The sequence below is a fragment of the Thunnus thynnus genome, chromosome 6 (assembly GCF_963924715.1).
Source record: "Thunnus thynnus chromosome 6, fThuThy2.1, whole genome shotgun sequence".
In the NCBI taxonomy this organism is placed as follows: Eukaryota; Metazoa; Chordata; class Actinopteri; order Scombriformes; family Scombridae; genus Thunnus; species Thunnus thynnus.
The window spans coordinates 8,302,209-8,326,734 of NC_089522.1; the positions used below are offsets into that span (position 1 = coordinate 8,302,209).

The following is a 24,526-nucleotide window of genomic DNA, read 5'->3' on the forward strand; positions in this document are numbered from 1 at the left end:
ATCATTTTTTTGTTTTTTTTTACATGTTTATTTTTTGCTAGTGACTGCCTGCTGTTGTTGCCTCTGGTAATTATAGTGCTTCTGATGGCCTTAACCCTCCGTAAACCATCATTACAGCGCTTGCACTACTTTTTCTCTCTGGATTAAATCTATTACTTTTTTCTGTTCGCTCAATCGCTCACTTGCTCGCTCGCTCTTTCACCCCCTTTCTTCCTCTAAATGTTTCATAGCTCATTCCCGTTTCAACATTATTCCCTCCTTCCCTCTCCAGATGCTTCCCCCTCTCTTCTCCGCTCTACCCTCCGTTCCTCCTGTCCTCTTTCTGTCCTCTTTCTATCTCTCTATTTTCTTGCTGCCATTGGTGAGCAGTCATCCACCTTATTATTAGTGCCAGGTTGAAGCCCACACTGTAATCAAACCATTGGAATTAGCAGTGGGGCCGCACTGGCAGGCAGGCTCGACACTGACAAAACACTACAGTTATCTCTGAGGCTGCTGCAATGTTGCAGCTTTGGCAGGACTCCGCTGCTCCCCTCAGAGCCCTGGATGTTGACGGGCATTGGTGAAGAGAAGCATTGAGAGGTACAGCGGGAGTATAGGCACCCACAAGGGGCTAAGGGATAGAATACACACTGGATGGCTACCAACGGGAACAGTGAGCGGTCCACGTTTTGTTTGTGAGGGTGCAGGTGGCGCTTAAGCACTGGGAGCGTAGCCATGTCGGAGACAATGGATTGGACATAATAGGGATGTGTTTTATTATTGGCAGATAAAGATAGGAAGGCAAAGCGTGTTGTATTAGAACGGGGTATAATAGATATCCATTTATGTGACAATAACAAGCAATTTAGCGTCACTCAGAGACTTGCAGCTTTATGTTTGGCTAGCCTTGCTAGCTCTGTCTGAAACATCAAAAGAACTCAAGCCCTGTTTCTATTATTCCATGGAAAACCTTCACATTCAGCACTCTATCAGTTTATTTACCTATACATCACAGGCTTTACATTAAAGTTCTCATAGCAGTTTGAGGTCAGACTTGGGTCAGATTGCTTTTTGAAGATACTGTAGATTCACTGGACAAATTGATCTCTCAAAATGTTCAAACCCTGTATTCACTAATGGTTACACTTGAAATAACATGGCTTGACCTAAAAAAAATCTGCGAATGCTAGAAGTCTTCAAAGAATTTCACCGATCTGTTTTTGAAGTTTATGGACATTGGGGATCTCAAATCTGCTCAACTAATATTGTCTTCAAAAGTGAAAACGCACAACTTTAATTCTTTGTAACTATGATCACACAAAGTATTTAAATGTCAAACTTTAAATTTAATTTTCTTTTCTTTCAATCTTTACAAGTAATTAAGTCTCATAGTCATCCTCTTACACTCTGGAAACGAGATAAGGCAGATAAATTCAAAGTGTCAAAAATTAGTTACTCTGCATTCAAAGCCCATAAAATTATCTTAAATCATTTCCCATTTGTTTAAAAAAGATTTTCTTTTCAAAGTGCTATTGGGTGAGTTGTTAAACTGATGTCTGGCAGACTGGTCGGTAGGCAGGTGATGGTACTTACAGCAGGGTCCCTTGCGCAGCACCTTGATGCGTCGCTGTGCGTTGCACTGTGCTTTCTCCAACTCGCACTCGTTGGAGTAGGTGGATGAATCGGAGCCACAAACAGGCGCTACCAAGGATGGACAATCCACTCTCTTGCAAACACACTCAGCTTTGCCGGGGTCATTTGGGTCTCGCTCACATACAGCGCCGAAGCCACACAGCATCCCTCTGCAGCCTGCCAGACAGGAAGAGAAAGAGGAGGAGATGTTAGGATTGATAAAACATTCGATTTCACTATCGCTATCTGTCACAATTTCAATTTTCAAGCCTGCACATACTTCAATTAAACACCTTGATGGGTGTGATCCTGGTGTTTCATTTATCTTGCATGAACTGATGATGAATAGACAAACTCAAACTCTCCGACACTCACTTTAGAGTTATCATGAGTAAATGCAATCAGAGTTTATGTGTTCACACCAGACAGGCACGCCTGAGCAGATTCATCTCAATATACAACAGCCATGGGGTCTTTATGTAGAACGCTAAACAGTTCAGCAACACAAATGCATCAGGGATTAAATGTGATCCTGGCATAAAGCAAACAGATGCTCTCAATTCATTCAGGGAGAATCTATCTACCCATGCAGAGCAGGCACAGTGTGTTGTTGGGCGTGCTGAGCCTATTGCAGAATTTTGAAAAAGCTTCAGCGTTAGAAATGTTTAAAAAGTGAGCAATAACATTGAAATCAATCTACAGGCAAGCCGGCTGATCCGAGTTCTCATGGACAGTTTACTTTCCTCCTCTGAAGAGACTGCAGTCTTTGAAACATCAATGATCCACCGTCCAAGAAAACATGGAGGGACGGCAACAAGAAGACAAACCAAGGTTAGCCAAACACTTCAACAACTTTTGAGACTTTGATCTTAAACTGCCCACTGAGTCCTCGACTTTGATCAAGTGTAAAATAGCAAACTGTAAACTCTGTCAGAGGCTGCTGAACGCGCCAAGCAAACAAGGAATATGTGCGTGCGAATGTGCTCGTGCTGTCAGTACACAGCATCAACTTAGAGAGTAATTGACCCGTGCTGTGGCAGCTACAGCTGCCGCGGCTCTGCGCCCACTTTGAGGGCTGTTGGGCAGCCAGCTGGTGTGACGTCCTTGCCTCAGCACTGGGGAGTGTTAAAAGAGATGGCAAGCTCTCACAGGTAGCCAACCTGATTGGAAATCAATGGACAAAAGCACATAAAAATCCAAGTCCTTAGTAAAAAAAAAAGTCCTGTTGGTTGGTGAGGTGAACAACCAGTATCACAGTGAGGGATATACATGTCACACACTCATACACACGTGCACATACACATACACACATATTTCTTATCACTGGCTCCCAGGCCAGGAATAAACGCAAGACAGCATGTCCACTTGGACTGGCTGGCAGGTGGCTTTCGCGCTTCTGGTTAGACAGACAAACAGTCTGATAGACACATACGTATGCACACACACATATACACACAGCATAGCACGTAGCATAGACAACTGGTCCAGCATCTGCCCAAGGCATCTCATTCTGTCTCTCCCCCCTCACACTCACGCTCCTCACGCACAATGTGTGTGTGTGTGTGTGAGGAGTGACAGGCGAGGAGGCTGTTTTTGACTTGCCCACTGTTCCCTGTGGGAGAGCGGCTGACAGCTACCTGAGCTCACTCTCTTTTGTACCAAGGGAAAAAGAAGTCAGTGTGTATGTGTGTGTATGTGCGAAGCTATCCAAGAATGCATCTGTATTCCTGACAGTGTGTGTGTGTGTGTGTGTGTCTAAGAGGTGTAGGCATTAGGTGTCTCACACACACGCACGCACACGCGACCAGGTGCTAGCATGAAGGCCTTGTCATGACTGGCCCACTGCTCAGCCATCACTTCACACCATGTGCTGTGCATGTGTGTGTGTGTGTGTGTGTGTGAGTGTCAGCGTGTGGCTCACAGGCGAAGCGAAGCCATGCGAGCAGAGTGACAAGAGGTGAAATTCAATCGAACTGTGTCAGATGTGTACAAGAGAGAGGAAGGGTGTCTGATAGTATGACAGTAAAAACAAGAGACTGAGGTTGAGGGTGACCAAACAATGATCTCAGTATGGTTTGAATGGAACAAACGAATAATATTGGTGATACTGGTAAGGTAACAAATGTAAAATTGTACTGCAACAACTGTAAAAGCAAATAATGCTCATATTGGTATTAGATTTTACAATAAAAAAAGACATATTGCCAATACTGACAGTGAACACACCACCCGGAGAGAAAAAAAAAATCAAGAATACCAACGGTGGTTTGTAACCAGATCTCTTCGGCGATGTTTTCCTATAAGAAAATCTCACTCTAGCCTCGAGCTTAGCTGACTGACAAAAGACTGACACTAGAGCCGATGGTTCTGTCAAAGTGAAGGTATCGAGTGCAGGCGCTGGACTGAGTGTGCAAACTGCATACTTATGTAGCGGGAGTTCTTTCCTGAGAAAAAATCCCCCGAGCACCTGAGAAGACATACATAGAAAAGAACCAAAAGACATACTAGATGGTTAATATGAACGGCATTATCTAGCATGGCGGACAACAAAAGTACACCACTGACAAAAACATTGTCAAAAATAAATTTGAACAGTGCTGGCTCCAGTTTGATTGACAGGTGATCTCAGGGAGTGCAGAAACAATAATAAAAACAGCAAGAATCCTGTGGACATGTCCCAGAGACAGGTTTAGTCTTGTCTTACATGGACAACAAATGGGATAAAATGTAATCTCCAGGAAGCAAGTGTAAGGCACAAACAACTGCGGTGCTTTAGCCACTAGAATGAACAAGACAAGTTCATTTTAGACATTTTAGCTCATATATCACTTCTATAAGTTCAACAAAAGCACCTAGCAAAGCTAAAGCAGGACATTCTGTCTTTCAGCCTTTGATACACAAACAGATAATATCACCCTTGTTGAACAAAGTGGTGTAACTGAGTAAAGTTGGTGTTTCTTGGTAGTTTAGCGACAGTCGATGGAACGAGCTAGCAAACAGCTAGCTTAAATGCTACGAACTTTACCTCAGGACTTTCCTGTTTGCGACATTTGTTTTCCCAAGACGGCGAAGTCATGACCCGCCCTACTCTGCCTCTGATTGGCTTACCCTGATATTCTTACCCTAAACCTAACCAATCTCACTCCTCACACCTAAACCTAAGCAACCCAACCAATGAAGGCAACAAGTACTAGCCAATCAGAGGCAGAGTAGGGTGTTTCATGACTTCAGCATCCTGAGAAAAAAAAATTGTATTCCTGTTCTTTACTTTGCCCCCATGGATGTATTAAACAGTTAACTGAATGAAGGTGTCTTATCCTGTGCAGACACTAAAAGAGTTTCTCTAAAAAGTTTCTCTTCCAGGTGCCCGTATCACATTACTGTGTCTCTCGGGTTGCGGCCTGGCCAACTGCTCACACATATTTGACACAAAACTTGTGGTGGCATTTCAATATACATTACGGTATACCCTACAGGAATCCTAGGGTTGAGAAATGGAGTGGACAAAATATTAGAAACACCTTTCACTATAACACAAACTACAGCCTCCAAAATGACTATAAAGTTGAATCAACACCTCCCTAAAACATTAAAGCCTTCACAAAGTTGAGATTCATTGCTAGACTACAGTAGCTTTAGGTAGATGTACCTCCAAAACTGGCAACTAAATGTATGTTAAGACCTAATAGTTTGAGTGTGAATGTATGTCATTCTCATTTAAAGTTCTACTTAGTGTTTTATTTCTTTTGTAATAAATGTACATCGTCACAAACATCAATGGTTTCCTGTAACTGTGTGGCCACAATGCCAAAAACCAGCACTGCTCCTCAGGGCTTGCTTTGCTCCCAGTGGTTGATGGCTGGCATCCAAGAGTCTTATAAGTCTTAGAGCCTCGTACATTTTTAACAGTTCCAATGAACCAATAAAGATCAGGGATTTTATACAGGGATTAGCAGTTATTGGACATTATTGAGTCCCTAACTGCCAATTGTCTCTTCCATGATTACGCTCTAAAGAATAGCTCCAGCATTGAGAAATGAGTTTTCTTAGTTACATCTGCTATGTTTCATTTTTATTTTATTGTTATTTTGACAGCTTTCTAAATGTTAAAAAGCTAGTCTGAGATACAGTACATACTTTTACACACTTAAATTAAGATTTCAAGCACTGTACACTAAGGTAGGTACATTACCACTAAATAACATTCTCTTACCATAGTCTTAAAAACAAACAAACAAAAAAAAAAATTTCACCTTGGCTGTACATAACATCAGAATAAAATCTTTACTCTCATCACAACTCCAGACAACAGATGTGCTTATAATGAGAACAACACTGCTGTTCCACTGGGTCTAATCTGCATGACCTTTGGAGAGTTTTTGTAACTCACACTTGAGCAGTGAAAGTGCTTGAGCGTGGATTTTAAATGTGCAATATGTGTGTGTAGGCAACAGAGTCTCCTCTGCTGGCATATCCAAGTGAGAATGTAGCTTCCAGCTGAGCTGAGCTGATGACAGAGGATGTTATAAAAAATAAATGTCTTTCTTAATATCGAGTGGTTACCTGCACTGCACCGCTGTTATACTGCGCTCACTATTGATAGCTGATGAGAGTTAATAATATATGTAGCTTTACTGTTTGATTTTCTTGATGTTGTAAAACCGCAGAAATATCAGCACGTCTCACACCAGGTTCAATCCCTCAGACTGGATTTTCGATACGGTTCTCAAGTGCCTGCACAGATATGCGCATTTGTAAACAAAACTGTGCACATTTCAGCTTGTACATTTTCCACTGTGGATGTAAGCTTTTCAGTTCTTTGTCCAAATGTGTTACTGAGTGAAATAAGTGTGTGTGTGTGTGTGTGTGTATGCATGTTTGCCGGTCCATGTCAGTGTGTAAGGTAATCTCCCTCCAGCCCTGCAGCGTAAAAAAAAAAAAACCTCACATCCATACTGGGTTTTTTTTTTTTCACTATCGGAGGCTGAGGAAGAAAATCCCATTGCGGAGAAAAGACAGCATGTCCAGTTTGTGCTTGTCAAGGCAAACGTCTTGTCCAGGTAACACTTCATCCCATATTTGGACGGCTCATCCATTAAATATGACACGGTGTCGGAGCCTTAAGGAAGCTCTCAATGCATCAGCGGGTTATGAAAGGAAAGGGATAGCGCTGTGGTGATTAAAGCCACAGCAAAAAAAAAAAAAAAAAAAAAATTGTCATGGCTTACGAGTTGAAAGAAACTCTGGCGTAGTTCTCTGGTGGCAATTTTCCACCGATTCTATTGCCAGTTGGGTCTAAGATGACTCACATTTCCATGGTGGATCAAAGGTGCAAGAGAAAACATTATTTTTGTCCAATACACAACAATACAGACCATGTAGACTCAACATAGTAGTTATGACGACGGAGCCCTACGCTTTTAAGTTCCATCCCGGTTTTAAAATAGTAGTAGATTGATTCCTTGCGCTGCGGATGAAAGATACATATTTCATCATAATATATTATCTGTGCGACAATTTGCGCCAGTTGCTTGCTTTTCGACACAGATTCAGGCAGACAATTCAATAAATATGCCCCCGAAGCAGTAGTTCCTATTACTTTGAAATAGTTTCTACTACGTGAAGCAAATGTCCCCACAGCCCGTGTTTGTGGTGAAATGCTCTATCAGTTTCATTGTTTTGCTGCCTTGTTGCATTTACCCCAAACAAAGTAAAAAGGGGGAGAAATGGACTGTCGTGGCAAGCATGAACGCATTCAGACTCAATAAGGCTTGACAGAATCGCCTTGACAAACTCAAAATGGCTACTTTGGCAAGGAGCACTATTCTCTGCAGGGGTGATACCTGGCAGGTTTTTGAATTATTTCACAGCAGTCCGATGTGCTTCAGCTGGAGAGGAAAGGAGATGAGAAGGAAGGAAGGGAAGGGAAGGTGGACATGAATAATTAACAACCCTGAACTTTACATGGGCGACAAGAATAGCGGCTGAATTACCGGGACAGGCCGGGGCAGTGACGCATAAATGGCAAATATGTTGAATAAGCCATTCAGGTGAAGCCAATTGTGCAGCGATCAGATTAGATCTGCGAACGGTGGCTCCAACATTGACTAATGACCTACTGACTGTCAGGAAATCAGGAAACGGAAGTTGATGGTGGGAGATACAGCTCGGTGGCATTGAAGCGACATCGCATCAATGTTGAATGAGTCTAAATTCATTACGCTCTAGCACTCCTGGGGGACATCTTCCACTTACTTCCTAATAAAGGGAGCCTTTCTTTTCAGCTGACGCTAAGTAATACAGATGTGTTTCTCGGCCGGCAGGCTTTTAACAGTTCTCTCCTCTCTCTGCCTCTCTCTTTCCTTCTCTCTATAAGAGGGCTTTAGCCTCTCTATCAGTGTAGCTGTGCCAGAGGACCTTCGCAGTGAGGGGACAGGTTGCTATGGCAACAGCCGTTGATGCAATCGGCACAGAACAGCCTACCTCATCTGGTTGGTGGTGGAAACTTTCCGTCATGCACACAGGTGGTTTATATATGTACGGACAAACACACACACAAACAGAAATATGTACAGCTCCACTGACTCCATATCAAACTCCTCCAAGTGCTTTTAAAAATTATTGTTTAGTTTTCATTTGCGGTGGCTGCGCAGTTCCCTCCATCACTTTTCCTGCGCTCAATGCTTTGGGGTGAAAATCTAATTTTGAAAATGTAATTTTCAGCGCCGAGGCTATAGGTGTGCTGCGTAGGTGGGGAGAACGGCGATAGATCGGAGCAGCATTGATTAACATTTGCAGAGAAGTTGCCTTCTTCATCTGTCAATATCATTATTTACAGCAAAGAGTTCAGAAGTCCAGAAGTAATGTACCGTCATCGCAAAAAAATAGAGAGAAATGGAGAAAGAACACACAACGATGGGCGGCAGTTATACCTGGTAAAATATCTGAGGGAAAAAGCAACCCTACAAGGCTTCTATTGATCTCTCAACACATCCTTATAATTAAACAACCACATAGGTCGATGTAGCTGCACTCTAGAACCACCCATAGGAGCATTTTCTAATATGTCGCCTCTACTGGTGCTTTCCAAAACCTTTACAAATCACTGGTGAAAAAGGATAACGTTTTATGATGTGACGATGCTGTGGCTTGGTTAGGATTAGGGAAAGATCATGGTTTGGCTTAATCATTTGAAATATGACTACTCCCTTAAAGTTAGGAAGTTAGTTTGTCGTCATAGCAACAGTAAACACCACCACAATCGTAGTTACAGTTCTTAAAAAACTCAGCGAACAGCGGTCTCCTGCAGCAAAGACAGACTAAATCCACTTTTTGCGAGTCAGGATCTAACCAGCCACCTCCCAATATGTAAATTTGTCACCTTACATTGACGTCATCTGAACTGCATCACTTCTACAGCAGCTAGATGGCGTCTGTCACTCAAACGTAACAATAGGTTGTTTCTTTGTTGCCGGCTGAATTACCAAACCTACACCGTCGCTTTTCTTTAGAGGACGAGCTGTGATCTCTGGTTAATGGCCCTCAGGGGACCAATGTAGTCAATTATTGATCTCGCTGCAAATCATACAACACCCAGCATGAAATAAAGAAAACATCTGCTCACAATGGAACACCCACCTCACCGGCTCAATATGAGAAAATCGCTTCTTTAAACCAGTTAAATGAAAAGAAAGAGGGTGAAAAGGGGGGGAAAAGAACAGAGTGGAGTCTTTCAAATGATTTTCAGAAGAAAACAACTTTCTCTTGTCTTACATTTTCAACCGTGCTGTTCTTACCAGGGTAACAGCAGAATGAATAACCTGACAAAAACAAACAGTAAGAGCTATCTGTTTATTTTCCCTGCGCCTTTAGTTCTCTGCTTGAAGATGGAGGGTTTTGAGTGTGTGTTTGGAGTATGTCTCTGTATGTGTGTGTGTGTGTGTGTGCAGGCTGGTACTGTATTTTCTCATTCCCTCACATAAAGGGGGCAATCAATTTCCCTCCCGCTCCTGTTTCCTGAATGCAACACACACGTTCCTACAGCTGAGCGCCTAGGCCCTGACCTGGCTAACGCGCAGGATGAACTTATTTACCAAACGACAGCCTCTATTGGACATGCACAGTCCAGACACGCAAGAGTCTATGCCTTTCCAGAGAATGAGAGATAAAGTCGGATACAGAGAGAGTCAAGATGTCGTGAGGGAAGAGAGAGGGAAAAAGCAGGAAGAGCCTTTTTATCAGGAGAAATACTGTATACTGTAAGAGAAAGAAACAGAGGTGAGGGAAGGTTAAATCGAAATATGAGAGGCAGGAGGAAAATACCTACAATTCAAATCGCTCCCAGTGTCTACGCACGTGCCTTCGTGCAATCCGGTAAGTCAAAGAAACCTGCACCAGCTGCAAATACTCTGAAGGCTGTGGCATAATTGATGCAGAAACAATTTTCTCTAGGTTCATCTGAACAAAAGGACAAAAGAGAGCTCAAAATGTGCACTCGGCGCGTGAAACACCGATGACAGCAGAGGCGTTGGTGTTCAATGCCCTTATTTACATCTCTGTATCAAAATCAATGCGTCATCACTTCCATGCAGTATACGGGGCGGTTCAGCTTGTTAGAGGATATCTGTATGTAAAACTAATCAAACAACATTTAGATTGGATTGTTATATTTTTCATGCTGACTTTGTGGCTCAGTCACTTCGGCGTCTACTGCTGCTACAGCTCTGAGGTTTTGTCATTGCTATTTCCAGTCTCCCTTTGGGTATGGTAAGTTTTTAAATTTTAATGAAGTCCCACAGGTACGAAGTGTAAATAAACACACCACGGCTACAATGAGCACACACACACAAATATGTATTCTACAGGTTCATATTTTCTAAGTGTTGCAATAATTAAAGCTGTTACAATGTGGTTTAAACTGACCTTAGATCAATTTTGCCTTTTTTACAGGTAAGGATTGTGGAAAAAAGGCCGAATATTCTGTAATTGTTGAATATTAGTTCTTCACCACGCCATCCAAATATCTTTTTTTGTATTTTATTTTCTGTGTGCATGTCAGAGGTTTCTGGTCAGAATGAGATTTTTTTTGACTCACAATTTTCTCCCATTATTCTCAACCTTTTTTTTCTGAGAAAGTTTATTGCAATCCATTTTGTTTTCATGCAGGCAGTACGACAGACAGCTCATATGCAACTGTATGAAATGCTCGATTTAATAATAATCAACCGAGTCTGTTGTCTACTCTTTAGAACACTTGGAGAGTGTGTGTGTTTAAAAAATAATCTAAACTCACCTGTAGCCATATTTAACCTGTACCCCAAAAGCTGAGATTTTATCCAGTTAGGAGACATCTTTTTGTTACATTTTTCCACCTGCAAACCTCAAGCAGTTATTAGGAGGCTGCTTCAGTCCTGTGGGATCCTCAAGAAAAACACAGTGTGTAGACTCTGACTGTTCATGATGAAGTTATTACAGATAAAAACAGACTGTCAGTCTCATGCATGATTCATAGTCGATATGCCGAAGCCTCAAAATTATGCATTTTTTTTGTATTTCTGCCTCGACTGCTGCAGCAGAACAGGTAACATTAGCACAACATGAAGAATAGCTGCAGGAATGCATTGATTGGAGTCTAGAAAAGCATACTAATCAGTGTTGACCAGAGCCATATCTTGGCTCACTCCTCGCCTCCGTAGTCTTTTTAAGGCTCCAGCTGCAGAGACTCGCCAAGGAAGACAGTGACATTTAAGGTGGGTGTACTAATTCACTGCTTTTGCTTGCAAAGTAACATAAGTGCTTTTGACTGTTATCATCATCTTTGAAACAGTTCTACACAGCAGCCTCTTTTTATGGTAAAGACACTGCCTTTTAGTCAGAAATCAGGGTCGATATATGTATTTGTTCTTCCTCACCATTGCAGGGTTTCCATGACTAAGACACATTTTTGTTATTCTCAAGTGTCCTTTTCTTTCAGCGCATTTTACTCAACTGTCTCTAACATTTTATTTATAAAGAGTATGTGGAATAATGCACATTGGTGTGATAATGCAGCTTATAGAGAAACCATTTGTTTTAATGCAATGGATCTCTCCCCTAATGCTAATGAGATAACATAAGATCACAAAGAATCAAGATCAGGATGCTATTTCAATTAATCATGCAGCTTTAGCCAGTGGTCACAAAGAACAAGGCTATTTGAAACTGATTGACTTTTAGTTTAATTAATCAGGTTCTATTTTTTTCTTACCTAACAAAATGTCTTCTCATTAGCTAGCTTTCCTTAGAGCAAAGCTATATCCATCTCTCTCCCATTTGTCTCCTTCCATCGACTTTGCACGCACTGGCACCACATCTACTTTTTATTTGGCATTCAAACCACAGAGCAAATGCATTTTCCACACCTACTTGGGTGTGAGAAGTGATTTCAAACCCTGGAGCAGTTTTCCTTTTTGTTCATTTTGTTTGGCCATATGAGAACACAGCGATTGCCAAAGCAATTAGAATGAGATCTTGTTGAGAGAGGTTTCAAAATACGCTTCAAAACCAAAACCCAGCACTGTGTACGGGGTGGGAGCGTGATCAGCCTGCAATTTCAACCCTAATACAGACAGTGTTCATTATGGCTTATGCACACTGTGATTTATTGGTAATCTGTTGACCCCTGTTAATTTAAAATGGGAGACCGTGTTCTCCCACACCAAGTAAGGGATCAATAAGAGCCTCAATAAGGGTTATGATTAGTTACACTTCACTTTAAATTCTGCAGTGCAATAAAATAAAACCTTCCTACTTATCTCCTCATGGATACTGCAGCAAATACAACATGGGTATTGAAATATCTTGACATTCATCACCATCTGCAGTACATATCCAAATGACCAGCAGCTACATTTTTCAAAATGATTAGTCTCTTCTACACTTTTCTTTTCTATTTACACTATCTTTTAGGTCTCGGAATATAGCAGGTGCTGCGTCTCCATAAATCAGCCCTGAAGTATGACAGCTCTTGACAGCTTAGAACATCTGCCTAATCACGCTTGTTATGGGAGAAAAATACAGGAAGGGTATATGAGGAAAAACACTTGGTTATTTGTCTTTATCAGGCAGGGACAAGAGCTGAGAAAGAAAACAGGGAGGAAAGTAGAGAGGAGGACATTGTGAGAATGGAAAAATAAAAGAAATTGACACAGGAACTGAACTCCTTGGCAGAGTTAGAGCCATACTTGCTGAGAAGAGCTAAATAAATCCCAAAGCATACTGTATTTGCCATCTGCTAATTACATACAAGATTTCTCACACATGTATCAAGAGGGTGATGCCAGAGAAGTGTCCAAAATTAAAAGGGTTTCATCCTCTTGGGAGCATGAATGTGCTTGCTAAAATTTATAACAATGTGCACATAAGATATGTCTTGATAGGTGTTGCATACAAGTGGAAATTATGGCCTGATGGTTGTGAAAGAGTGAAGGTCAGTGGTGCAAGAAGATAAGTTGGTGGGGGGGGGAGGTCACCACAAACATTATTCAATGGGAACTGTGAATACCAGAACCAAATTCCATGTTCTACCAATATAACATGGTACATGTGGCCAATAGTTGTCAAGATATCTATCTGTGGACCCGTTGGATGGATGGACAGAAAAATTTACATTGACGCTCTTGGGTACCACTGGGTAGAGCAAGAAAGTGCAATTTTTATCAAAATGATATAAACCTTAGAAGTGCTCAGAGGGAACTGTTCCTCATCCTGGGATATTCATGCTTTCCCCAGTGAGCTGAGATACAGAGGGAATAGAACCCATAACCCAGGCTAAGATGCTTTCATTGATGTGCCACATAAGTAACAGCAACCCAACCCTTACTAGCATTAATAGTTAATTGCTCAACCCAAGTCCTTTTCAGCAAATGTAATCCAGAACCCCATCGTTTGTTATGCCTTCCTCTACTTAATGAGTCACATGGGGAATGAAACCATTATGTATGTTGCCATGAACAAACTTTTTAGCTTCACAGAGTTCCCCTTCTTCAAGTTCTCTCTCCAAGCTTCCCTCCGCCCAGTCTTATCAATAATGGAAGCATTGGTGACAAAGCCTTATTCTGTCACCTCACATCTCCTCCATAAACTCAGCAGCAGGCAGCCAGAGATGCTCCTTGAGAACAGATTACTGCTGGTCTGCAATATACATGAAGAAAACCAGCATGGCTGCCTGTGCGCTCCTGAATTCAATTATTCAGCTAAGCCAGTATTATATGGAGAGGAAGTGCTCTTTTGTTCACGTTTCTGAGCTCGCCGTCTGAGCACACCCGTCACCTCCCAGAGACCTGTGATGGACTCTTTATACAAAGATTTGGCTTTCATATCACATGCACAATCACACACGGTGGTATTTTCAGAGAACGGCTGCAAAGACATACTGACGCATATATCCGTGCACGCAAATACATGCAGACATCACACCAAAGTGCCGAAAGCGAACGTCATTTCATCTTCTCCACGCCTGACTTCTACTCTGTTGTTCACACACCCCACTCTCTTTCACTCCATCTCTCATCAGCGTCATCAAATGTTTCATCAGCATTGCATTTCCTCTCACTTCATACATTAAAAGAGAGTGTTGGTCTGTCTGAGGAGGAGGAAGGAGGAGTAAGCAGAGAGTAAAACTTGTCTCTCTCTCTGTCACTGTTACCGCAGCATGGGGTTTCAGACACATTCTCTCTGCTTCATTTCCACTACACAGCACTCCACTTTCCTAAAGAAAACAGAGAAAACACCACACAGAGAAAACTCTCGCACAGAGCCAGTTGGTGTCACGTCACAGCCAAAGCCACATATCCTATTAGGACGAAGATAGCGGCTTCTCCCATAGGTTAGGGTTAGCAAGCTTTTAATCATTTAGAAGATCTGATTGCCTTCTACAAGAGGTAAAATCCAGATCTTGGGTTTTGCATACAACCAAATGCGAAAACCGCATAGATGAGTGCTGTGTCTGGCTTCATGCTGTATAATTATGTGAGGCTGCCTCAGACAAACTGTGGGACCTACCTCCTCACAGCAAACACTTCATAACAGGTCTGCCTGAGATGAGATTTTCCTTAGTTTTCTTCATTAATAAAAAGCAGAAATCGAGCTTTTTCATCAGTCTGTCAGCTCTATCTGGACAATAACTGCCTCCATAGCTTGTGACTCCAAATGATCCCGAGCTGTAAAGACAGCCGATGAAGTAAAACTGTTCTAAGTACACTGGTTAAGTTATCTCTCCATTTTTTAATTGATAAGTCTGTCTTTTAGCCTAAAATGAGAAAATTACACTAGCATACACTTGAACTGCAAATCAATACTGGATTTTAAAGTTCAGCCCAGTATCCCAAGGTATCAAGTTCATATTAGATGATTCTGCAGAGTATGATTTACACTCAGTGTTAAGATTCAACACCAATGCAGTAAGTAGTGTTTCTTTTAGGGGTTGGACTTTTGACCTTCATGCTAGAGACCAAAGTTCACTTCCTGTCAAAGACTTTCTATGATGTTGACTTTTTTAAAACCATAAACATTGAATGTAATCCAAGTTTATGCCGAATCGTCCAATTTCAACATTCCATCCTGGTAGAAGATGTCTACCGCATTTGATGTATCACGCCTTATGTTCACTGTGTAGATATTTTTTCTGTTTAGCTACAATGCCATATTGTGTTGCTGGCTGTTAATGATATGACTGAGAAATAACCTTAATATTTAATGACGTTGTATTATGTTTATCCAACATGCATCTCTCTGGCAGGGTGAAGGCAGTAAAGACTGATTGTGTCGGAGGCATCTGTTTTACTGCCACCCAAAGGCTAGCTGAACATATTTCAAGCAAACATTATGGGTTAAAACATGAGCTATGTGCTAAAAAAATGCTTCATTGATCTTTTTTCAATAACAAGCTATGGATGACTACAGTTAATGTCCCTCAAACAGTGGGCAAGGCAAAAAAAAAAGCCAGAGGAACAACAGTGACAGTCTTTTTCTGCATTGATGTGTTATGGGGCAGAATAGTATTTGAAGATGATATTCATGTCAGCTTTCAGATGGTAAATACTATTTGCAGGCCTGATGACCTTGTACCACTGAATTTCCTCAACACCAGCGCTGGTAATAAAGTCGAGAGTTATGTTCCACATATTAAATGAACCAAAATGAACCATGAGTTATTTTGTGTTCACAGTTAATAAATGCAGCAAATACAAAAAACACAACTGCAGGATTTTTCTCTCATACGACACAATGCAATGTTCTGATTGTTGCAAAATATGTCTCTAATTATTCGCTATACGGTAGTTGAAGGATTTGGTGTTTGATTATATTAACATATGACCATTTCAATTAATTTCTTTGAACCGTCAAATCATTCCATCAGTTATTATGAACAGAATTCATTACTGGTCGCTGTGGCTGAAGGAGGCAAAAGCTTTACTTGACTTACCTTCATTTTTTAAGGTAATCTTACTGTTTTGCTTTCTGTTGTTATATTGCCTTCTAACTGAGTATCCTGCTCTTGCTTTGTCTGTCAAAGCACTTGGTAAACTCTGTTTTTAAAAGATGCTGTATAAATAAAGTTATTATTGTTATTATCATTATTAAAGCCACAAGCAGTCTCCTTTAAAGTAAAGAGCTGGACAGGAATCTGGGCTTCCATGCTGGCTACCACTATGGGGAGGAGAGGGTGCTCCGGTTTTTTTTTTCCTAGATTTCTGGAGGAAGCCCAAGTCAGTGGCAGATGGCAGCAGGATGAGTCTCAGAGACAACCTGGGGAGAGCTTGGAAGGCAAGCCAGGAAGCAGCAGCTCTCAAGTGCTGAGCTGGTCTGCACTGGATAAAAGGGAGGCGGCCTCCTCCATATGCTCATCGTCGCTATGCCTAATCACAACGAGTTGCCCATCGACTCACTGCCATTGTCACTGGAGGGAATTGAGGATAGTTGGAGAAGAAATTACCAATTTTGCAGGCAAAAACGTGCTGAATTGTGTTTAAAATAGGAAATGGAGCCAACTAGCCTTTTGTCAGTCAGTATTAGTGCCACCATATGGGGAAAAGAAAATTAGGACAAGGGATCCTTCTTGATGTCTCCATTTAGAAGTGATTTCGAGATCTAGGAGGTAAAGGGCATTATCTTCCCCTGAAGCCTATAGATTAATATTGATGTGCCCGGCTGAAAAGCTCCTGCAGGAAATATCGAACGCAGAGCTTCTCCCCATCATGAGGAGTTGATGAAAGCAGCTCCTCGAGGGAGACGCCTGGGCCGGCTGAGCCATGGGTGCCCTAGTTTTGGACCCATCCATAATGAACCCCATGGGCCTCCTGCCGTTCATGGGGGTACCCCCCTCTACTTGCTCTCCTGCCCATACAAAGTACTCCATCATTCACCTCCCCTCCTCCCTTTCCATCACCTCCTCCTCCCATCTCTCTCCACTCTCTGATCAATAAGCCTGACCCGTCGATCAATATGGCCACAAATCACTTCATTTTCTTTTTCTCCTCCCTCGCTCTTTCGCTGGCTTCCCTCCCGGCCAACCAGAGGGAAAATATAAAAGGGGGAACAGGGCGATGTCATTGTAAAAAGTGACCTCCTCCTCTCTCCCTCCTCCTTGGTTTACTTGTTACTGTGAAGTCCAAAGAGAGAGTGAAGAGGCGAAAGGAGCCTATTAGAAAGCCGTCTGTATTTCAGAACATCAACCCAGCTCATTTTAAACCCTGTCACCATCGGTGTCCCACAAGCGCACACCTTTACACACACTTCTACACACTTTTACCCACAGCCTCTCTCTCTCTCTCTCTCTCTCTCTCTCTCTCTCTCTCTCTCTCTCTTTCTCTCTGTTAATAGCCCTGAAAGGTGAATGTAGCATATGATTGTGTTATTTTCAGAAAATCAAAGTACGGTGCCGGCTGCCTATCCATCAACCTGAACTTTTTCTCTGAGGTGCCTCGGAGGCCGTAAGCTCACATAATGTACACACACACACACACACACACGCATACAATAGGAGTGAATGGGTAAATGTAAGGGATAGAGAGGGAAAAAGTGGCTGACATAGATTTAAATTTATAGGCGGCGTCCATGCACTGCTGGCTTTAGCGTTAGTATTATAGCACCACAGGCCCCCAGCAGCAGCCGCTGTGGAATTAATTGCCGGTGACGCGAAAGTAGCACAAAAAGTGCCATGCTTTTGCGCTTTTCATTACCAAGCCAGGAGTCTTTGTGTGTGGCTTTGTAATATTTTCTCAGGGAGAGGGAGGGAAGAGGAAAAAGGAGGAGGAGGAGGAGGAGGAGGGACGGGAGGCACGGAGGATAAGTAATATGGAGCTGACTGGAAGAGTGTTTAGCTCCTCTCTGTTCATTTGTCTTCATTTCCTCTCTTTGGAACGCTTAGCTCATCCTGACCCACACCACTGTGGCTCCACTATACGACAGCTGTGTGCAGGAACACACAAGCGGCTGCACCTACATGCGAGAACACACAAACGCTTGCAGGCACTTATAGTATGCAGATTCACATATACAATCTGTGTTAACACTCAGAGCCAGGCGTTATCATCATACTATGCAAACCATCAGAGACGCACCAGCGAGAAGTTTGAAAATCGGTTGGCAGGCTGGCAACCAGGCTTCTGACAGAATGGTCGCCATATTTTATTTGTTTATAAAGGAATGATAATGGTTCTGTGTAATTATGCCACATATTTCAGTGATAAGGAAGTGATATCAAGAATGGTTAACAACATCCTCTCACTCTCTGTCTGTCACGTAGCTGCATATGAACTGTATTTCACTAAGTTGGCTCAGTTTTATAACAGAATGAATAGTGATGAAATAATGTTAGCTTGCTTTATTCTGATTACACATTTGAATCATTATTATTTGTGTCAGATAAGAGCCTTTCTCTAATCTGGAAAGGCAGCAGTTAAAGAGTTCTTAGTAATTCAGAATTCCATAATAAAGGTTTTGCCAGAAGCCTGATACCCAGCAGAGCCAAAGTGAGATTGCAACTTCTTGGTTCTGTTGCAAAAGCGGAAAAAAAAAAAAAAAAGTTTCTAGTCGACCCCAGAAACCCAATTCACTTTTTTCAGAAAGTCAAAAGGGAGAATAAGAGACTGTATTGAGCTACAGAAGCCAAACAGTCTCTCATTCTCCCAGTCTGATCTCGATTCTAACGCTCAGCTGTTGGTTTTCACACCCTTTTTTTGTTTTAATGTTCCTTCTGCTGTTTATGAACCCTACTTGTCATTCACTGAGGAAACACCAAAAAGTCAAAGGATACATTTTTGGGTGCCAACCAGACCAGACAAGATGGTTGACAGTAGTGCAATTTGGTTGCCCAGGGCAACTGTGCAACTGTCGAGCTTTGCACACATTCATATCATTCCCTCCATGCGCTCCCCTCTGTCTTTGAATGTGGCATGGCATGTCTGGGGATGTGCTTATCAAATTACACCACATTACACTCCAGATATGCTGCATATTTCCTCCATAATAAGACATGTGTTAAAGCACTCTGGTCTACCTGCACACATGTAATATATGCATTCACTAACTGGAGAGAACTGGGGGGTGGAGGGGTTGGACACAACATGAAGACTGATTCAAGAAGATGTCTTTGGTTCTCTAGAGATGGAGAGGTGTTTAGGGCATCTTTGGCATATATGACCATTTCAAATGAGCTTTTACTATTAAAGTGGGGGTGGAGATATGTGTGTGTGTGTGTGTGTGTGGGAGACAGAGAGCAGAAAAGAAGGAAAACGACAAGGAAGGATATAAGGGGACGAAAAAGACGAAGACGATTTTTTTCAATCAGCGCACAGCAATCGGCCTCCATGACACCAATCTCTTGTCTGTCTGCACGGTCAAATCCAGGCTTCTGTTACAAACATCTAAACATGCACACTCAAAAACATACACATACCAGAAAAGAAGCAAAGAGCATTACCAAAAGCTTTATATGTAAATTCACCTTTCCATGCATACTCGGCAGATACAGAGAGCACAGAATGTCCAATGCTCTTTAATGAGGTTCTCTCTGAGGTGTCGTAACGCCGGGGAGTGGAGGAGACTTTGCCTAATGGTGTCATTAAAGACATTGTGGCGCTGGACATGCATGTGTGTGTGTGGAGAGAATGTGCTGGCTGTCTGGTGCATATAGTAGTAATGTAATAAGATGCATTGTCTGGTCTTAAACAGACAGTTAGATCTGTGATGCCTTTTGTTTTAGTTCCTTCCTCCTCTGAGGCCAGGCTGAGTGACTAGATAGCAGCCCTGCAGCTGGTTTGGGACTCAGTATTTTGGTTCAAGGACATTGCAGCAGGGTAGATGCTTTAGTAGATGCTTGGACTGCTGGTGGTGGTAGCATAAGAAAGCCTCCAGTAAGCCTCGTAAAGCATCGGTACATGCATTAGTACAAACACATTCATTTAATATAAGTGGCTCTAATATAATCTGGGAGATAAATCTAAAAGGTCTGAGCACTGACATGTGCAGTCGTGCTGTTAAATTCGCACTGTACAAGGTTAACTCTGAATCACAGCCTCAGTAATGTGATAACTATGTGATAGTTTACTGCTCCCTGTTGGAATAATCTCCCTGCACAAGCCGCCAGCCCAGAGTTCATCGGGGTTCAACAGTTTTGCTGGAAGACACTTCAGCAGGACAGATTCTAAAAGGGTCAGAACTGTGAACGTGTCAGTATATGAAACACTACAGGACACATGAAAGCCACATGACATTTGCTGCACCGCAATTAGGCTTGTTTGCGGTTGGCGGTATCATCAGCGGTATATATGCTGCATGAGCTACTACTGATGGGCACAGCGACTTCTGCAAAGCCTCACCAAAAACACGCAACACCAGTCACGATTAATGAATAATATGAGAAGTGTTAAATAGAGTGAAAACTCAATACATATACTCAGAGGGATTTAATTTAATATCTTGTGGAGTGGGGAATATTGTAATTTCAGTTAGTGAAACAATTATTTGATTAGTCATTCGGCGGAACGTTATCTGACAACAATTCTGATAGTTAAGCAATTAATCAAGCAAAAATGCCAAACATTCAGTCGTTCCATCATCAACATTTTCTGCTTTTCTCACTTTTAAATCACTGTATAGTGAATATTTTGAATGTTTTGGACTTTTGGTCAGACAAACCTTGGGTTCTGTAAACATGCGATAGCAATTTTTTACTGTTTTTCTGACATTCTATAGGTTTACTAATGAACTGATTAATCACTAGATTAATTCAAGCCCTAATATAAACTATAACAGAGAGAAAGAAATGCCACTGCAGTATATTTAGTGCAGCATTACACCTGCTTACCTGTACTGTAAATGTCATTTTTTTTGTACAGCCTGTATTTTATATCTACTAAAATGTCAGAGTCTAGACTCTGAGATTCAAACACATTGTAAGATCTGCAGAGTTTATTTCAACTCAATTTTCTGCCCTTAAAATGTGTGTTTCTGCATAAAATATATTTAAAAAAAAAAAAAAACATTGTAAAGCCAAGCTTCTCAGTTTCATAGCTTTTGTTCAGTGTAGCCTGAGGGGAGCCTTACAAATCACTAACACCAATAATAACACCCGTGTGAAAATGTGCCTATTGTTGAAAGATTAACTGCTACCAGCGTTGACGCCAAGTTTTGGGTCTAGTTGGAAATCATCGAGTTACAAGAGTGGGAAGTGAGCAAATATACTGTATATACAAGCATCTCTGCTTCTGTATGACTATGTGTTAATGCATAGTTCTAATAATATTACAGGTGTGAGGGTATGATTCTCCTTTTCTATCACATGTACACACACATATATATACATCCATCTTTCTCTCCAACACACACTCTGTTGTTTTGTTCTCTCCCTCCAACCTTTTTCCTCATTCTCCCTCTTTCTCTGGCACACTATTGTCTAGTTTGAGTGTGTTTGTTCGGTGTGTGCGTATGTGTGTGTGTGTGAAGCTTCCTCTGCATGAAACAAACAGATGGCGATTGGCTCTCTGACTGACCAATAGTTGGCTGATTTGAATGTTTGTGTGTTTGAGCGTGCTTGAGCATGTGAGATACCTTTACAAAAGCTCACAACAGGTAAACACCCGTGCGCACGAGCTCGCACGCGCACACACACACACACACACACAATCTGACTTGGCAGTTAGCAGCCGATATAATTAATAGCTGCCACAGTGTTCCCCTTTCCAAGCCAATAGTTTCCTGTGACAGCGAGAGAGAGAGAGAGAGCGATGGCTGATGTGTGTTAAAGCATGGTGGTGTTGTGTTAATGGTGTGCACCCTGGAAATTAACCCTGACACAGGGCGAGTTGGTGTGTGTGTGTGTGTCTGTTCATTTGAATGACTTTGTGTTCTTGGTTCTGTTAAAATACTTTGTATGGACACCGACGTACATGAGCTCATTCAAATGTCCACATATTCTTAGAACTGTTTTATAGTCACCTGTGGTGCTGACAGAGATATTGGACTATGGCTGGGCGACGTGTATGATAACTGAAAATAACAAACTGAAACTCTTCATTTGTAACATTCACTATTTTCAGCTTTTCATTTGTGAGGATTCAGTGTTTTTCTCTGTCTAATATTATTGGATATTTTTGCATTTTGGACCGTTTTGCTCAGACAAAACAAGCAATCTGAGGATGTCACGTTAGGCTCTGGAAAGTTATGATGGCCATTTCCACTATTTTCTGATATTTCAAAGAGAAACAATCATTTTTTAAATTGGAAAAAAAAAGCTGTCAAAAGCTTAATAAATGCAGAACATAATCATTAGTTGCCAGCCACTTTGTCCTTGACAACGCCGTAACCTCCTACTTTCCCCTAGATTGTTGTGCTTTGGACCCGACCATCAGCGAAATGTCTAAAAATGAGAAGATAAGATGAATCACAAATGATCTCAATGTGGAATCGTTCTAGCAGGAAAGACTAATAGGGAGCAGGATATGAATATGTGCAGTATGACCTTAGAGCAGAGAAGGTGGGATAACAAGAAGAAGAAAACCTCCACGAAGTTCGTATTGAATAAAAAAACAGGACCATATGAGGGAAAAAACACACTGAAATCACTGGATGTTTAACAGTCGACCAACAGAGCGTCTTCCATTCAAATCAATGACAATCTGTCCATTCATCTGTTGTTGAAGAAAGGTCGTTCTTTTCCTCAGCTTCCACTGTTTTTTCTGCTATCTGGAAACACACAATGGTCTGGTTCACAAATACCGCAGACTGCTTTAAATTCACCGTAAAAAAAATAGGGAGTGATTTAAGAGCGCAAACCAAACTTTGGGAGAGCCAACTTTACTGCCTTTGCTGTAAAGTGTAAATTAGACCAAAAACAGAGCTGGACGAAATGAAGTCAGCCGCCGCGGGTGACTTTTATGGCCGCTGTATTCATCCAACACAATGTACAATCCAGCGAACTGCCCGGACAGAACAGAAAAGCGGCCGAGTGGATCCAGATTGTGAACTGAACAGGAGGAGCGAAGTCTAAACAAAAAAAAAAGAGCTGGATTGAGTTTGCAGTGGAGCTCAGATGTCAGGTAAGCTGAGGTCTCTCCAACTGGCGAGCTCACACTGTGTTGGGAAAAAGCGTGTAAGTCATTCAGGAACACTTACCCTCCGAAATTAGCTGTCAGCACCACCTATCCGCTTCGAGCATTTGCGGTTGTAAGGAGGTAAATTTACTTGAATGAAACGGTGAGCACAGATGGAAATCATATTACCTGCGTCGACTTCTTCTGTCTTGATTTATGCGGTACGGCTATTCATTTCCCGCTGGGGTTTTAAAATAAGAGCATAATCAGGGATGGTGGTTCACCCTTAACTTCTATATAACCGCTGGAATTCATGTTTTGCAATGAGAGATTCTCGTATCACACACATACATACACATTTATTGAATTGCCAAGTTGTGTAAGCCTCCGCTGCTATGCCCTGTGGCGAGATGGAAAGCAGGAAGCCGATGTTTGCTTCCGTGTCCAGCGGAGCCTTGACTGCTGTGTGTGTGTTTTTCTGTGTGAGTGAATATGCGTCTGTGTGTGTGTGTGTGTGAGAGTGTGAGAGATCTCATATTCTGCTCTGAGACAATGCATTCCAAGGCCGGTTTGTGTGTGTGTGTGTATGTGTGTGTGTGTGTGTGTTAATGGTCTGTGCAGCCAACGGAACAAAGTGAAAAGCTTCTGCTGATCCATCTTCTGTAGGATACACAAACATGTGTGTGCAACAAGAGTGCGCCTGCAGGTGTTTGCTACTTGTGTTTGGGGCAAGTTCAGTGGTGTGTACAGTTCATCTGAGACCACTGCGCATGTGTGTGAGGTCTCACCTAGACAGACAGGTGTAAAGGAAGAGATCAGGTCGGCTCTGGAGGAGCGAGACCGCCAAAATAAGGCTCTTTTGAAAAAAAAAAAAACAGCTTTTAATTTACTCTATTACCATGCAACGCCTCTCCCACTTTGTCAACAAGTGCGTCTGAATAAAAATGGAAACATGTGGACACAAACGCAACAGTATGACAACAAAACATGGCTCATTCACAGACACCGCTTCCTCTCCCTCCCCGTTCTGTCCCTTTTCGCTCCGGAGCTTATCTATCACGCCGTACGCCAACCAATTTATATGGAAAACACTTTTAATGTGCGGCGACAAACACATCGCCTGCAAACGAGACGGTCGTTTAAAACATATGGCACGCCTGTTTCATCTATTAAAGGCTTTTTGGCTGAGCGATTCAGCATGTCCCAGTGTTAAACACATATGTGAGCGCAGATAAATGCTCCTCTTTGTCTCAGCAGTCTCGCGCTCGCTCTCCATGTTAGTTCTGCAACCGTCTTCCCTTTCTACCTTTGGGAACAGAGTGGGAAGAGAGAACCCGGGG

General features: G+C 42.1%; 1 protein-coding gene across 2 annotated transcripts in view; it reads right to left on the reverse strand.

The window, feature by feature from the left end:
* The window catches only part of agrn (agrin), a 258,804-nt gene that overhangs the window by 106,430 nt on the left and 127,848 nt on the right, over window positions 1-24,526 (reverse strand). For both annotated transcript variants that reach the window (XM_067591515.1, XM_067591516.1), the window contains one exon: window positions 1,576-1,791. In XM_067591515.1, the coding sequence (XP_067447616.1) occupies window positions 1,576-1,791 (216 nt within the window). The remainder of the gene's footprint in view (window positions 1-1,575; window positions 1,792-24,526) is intronic.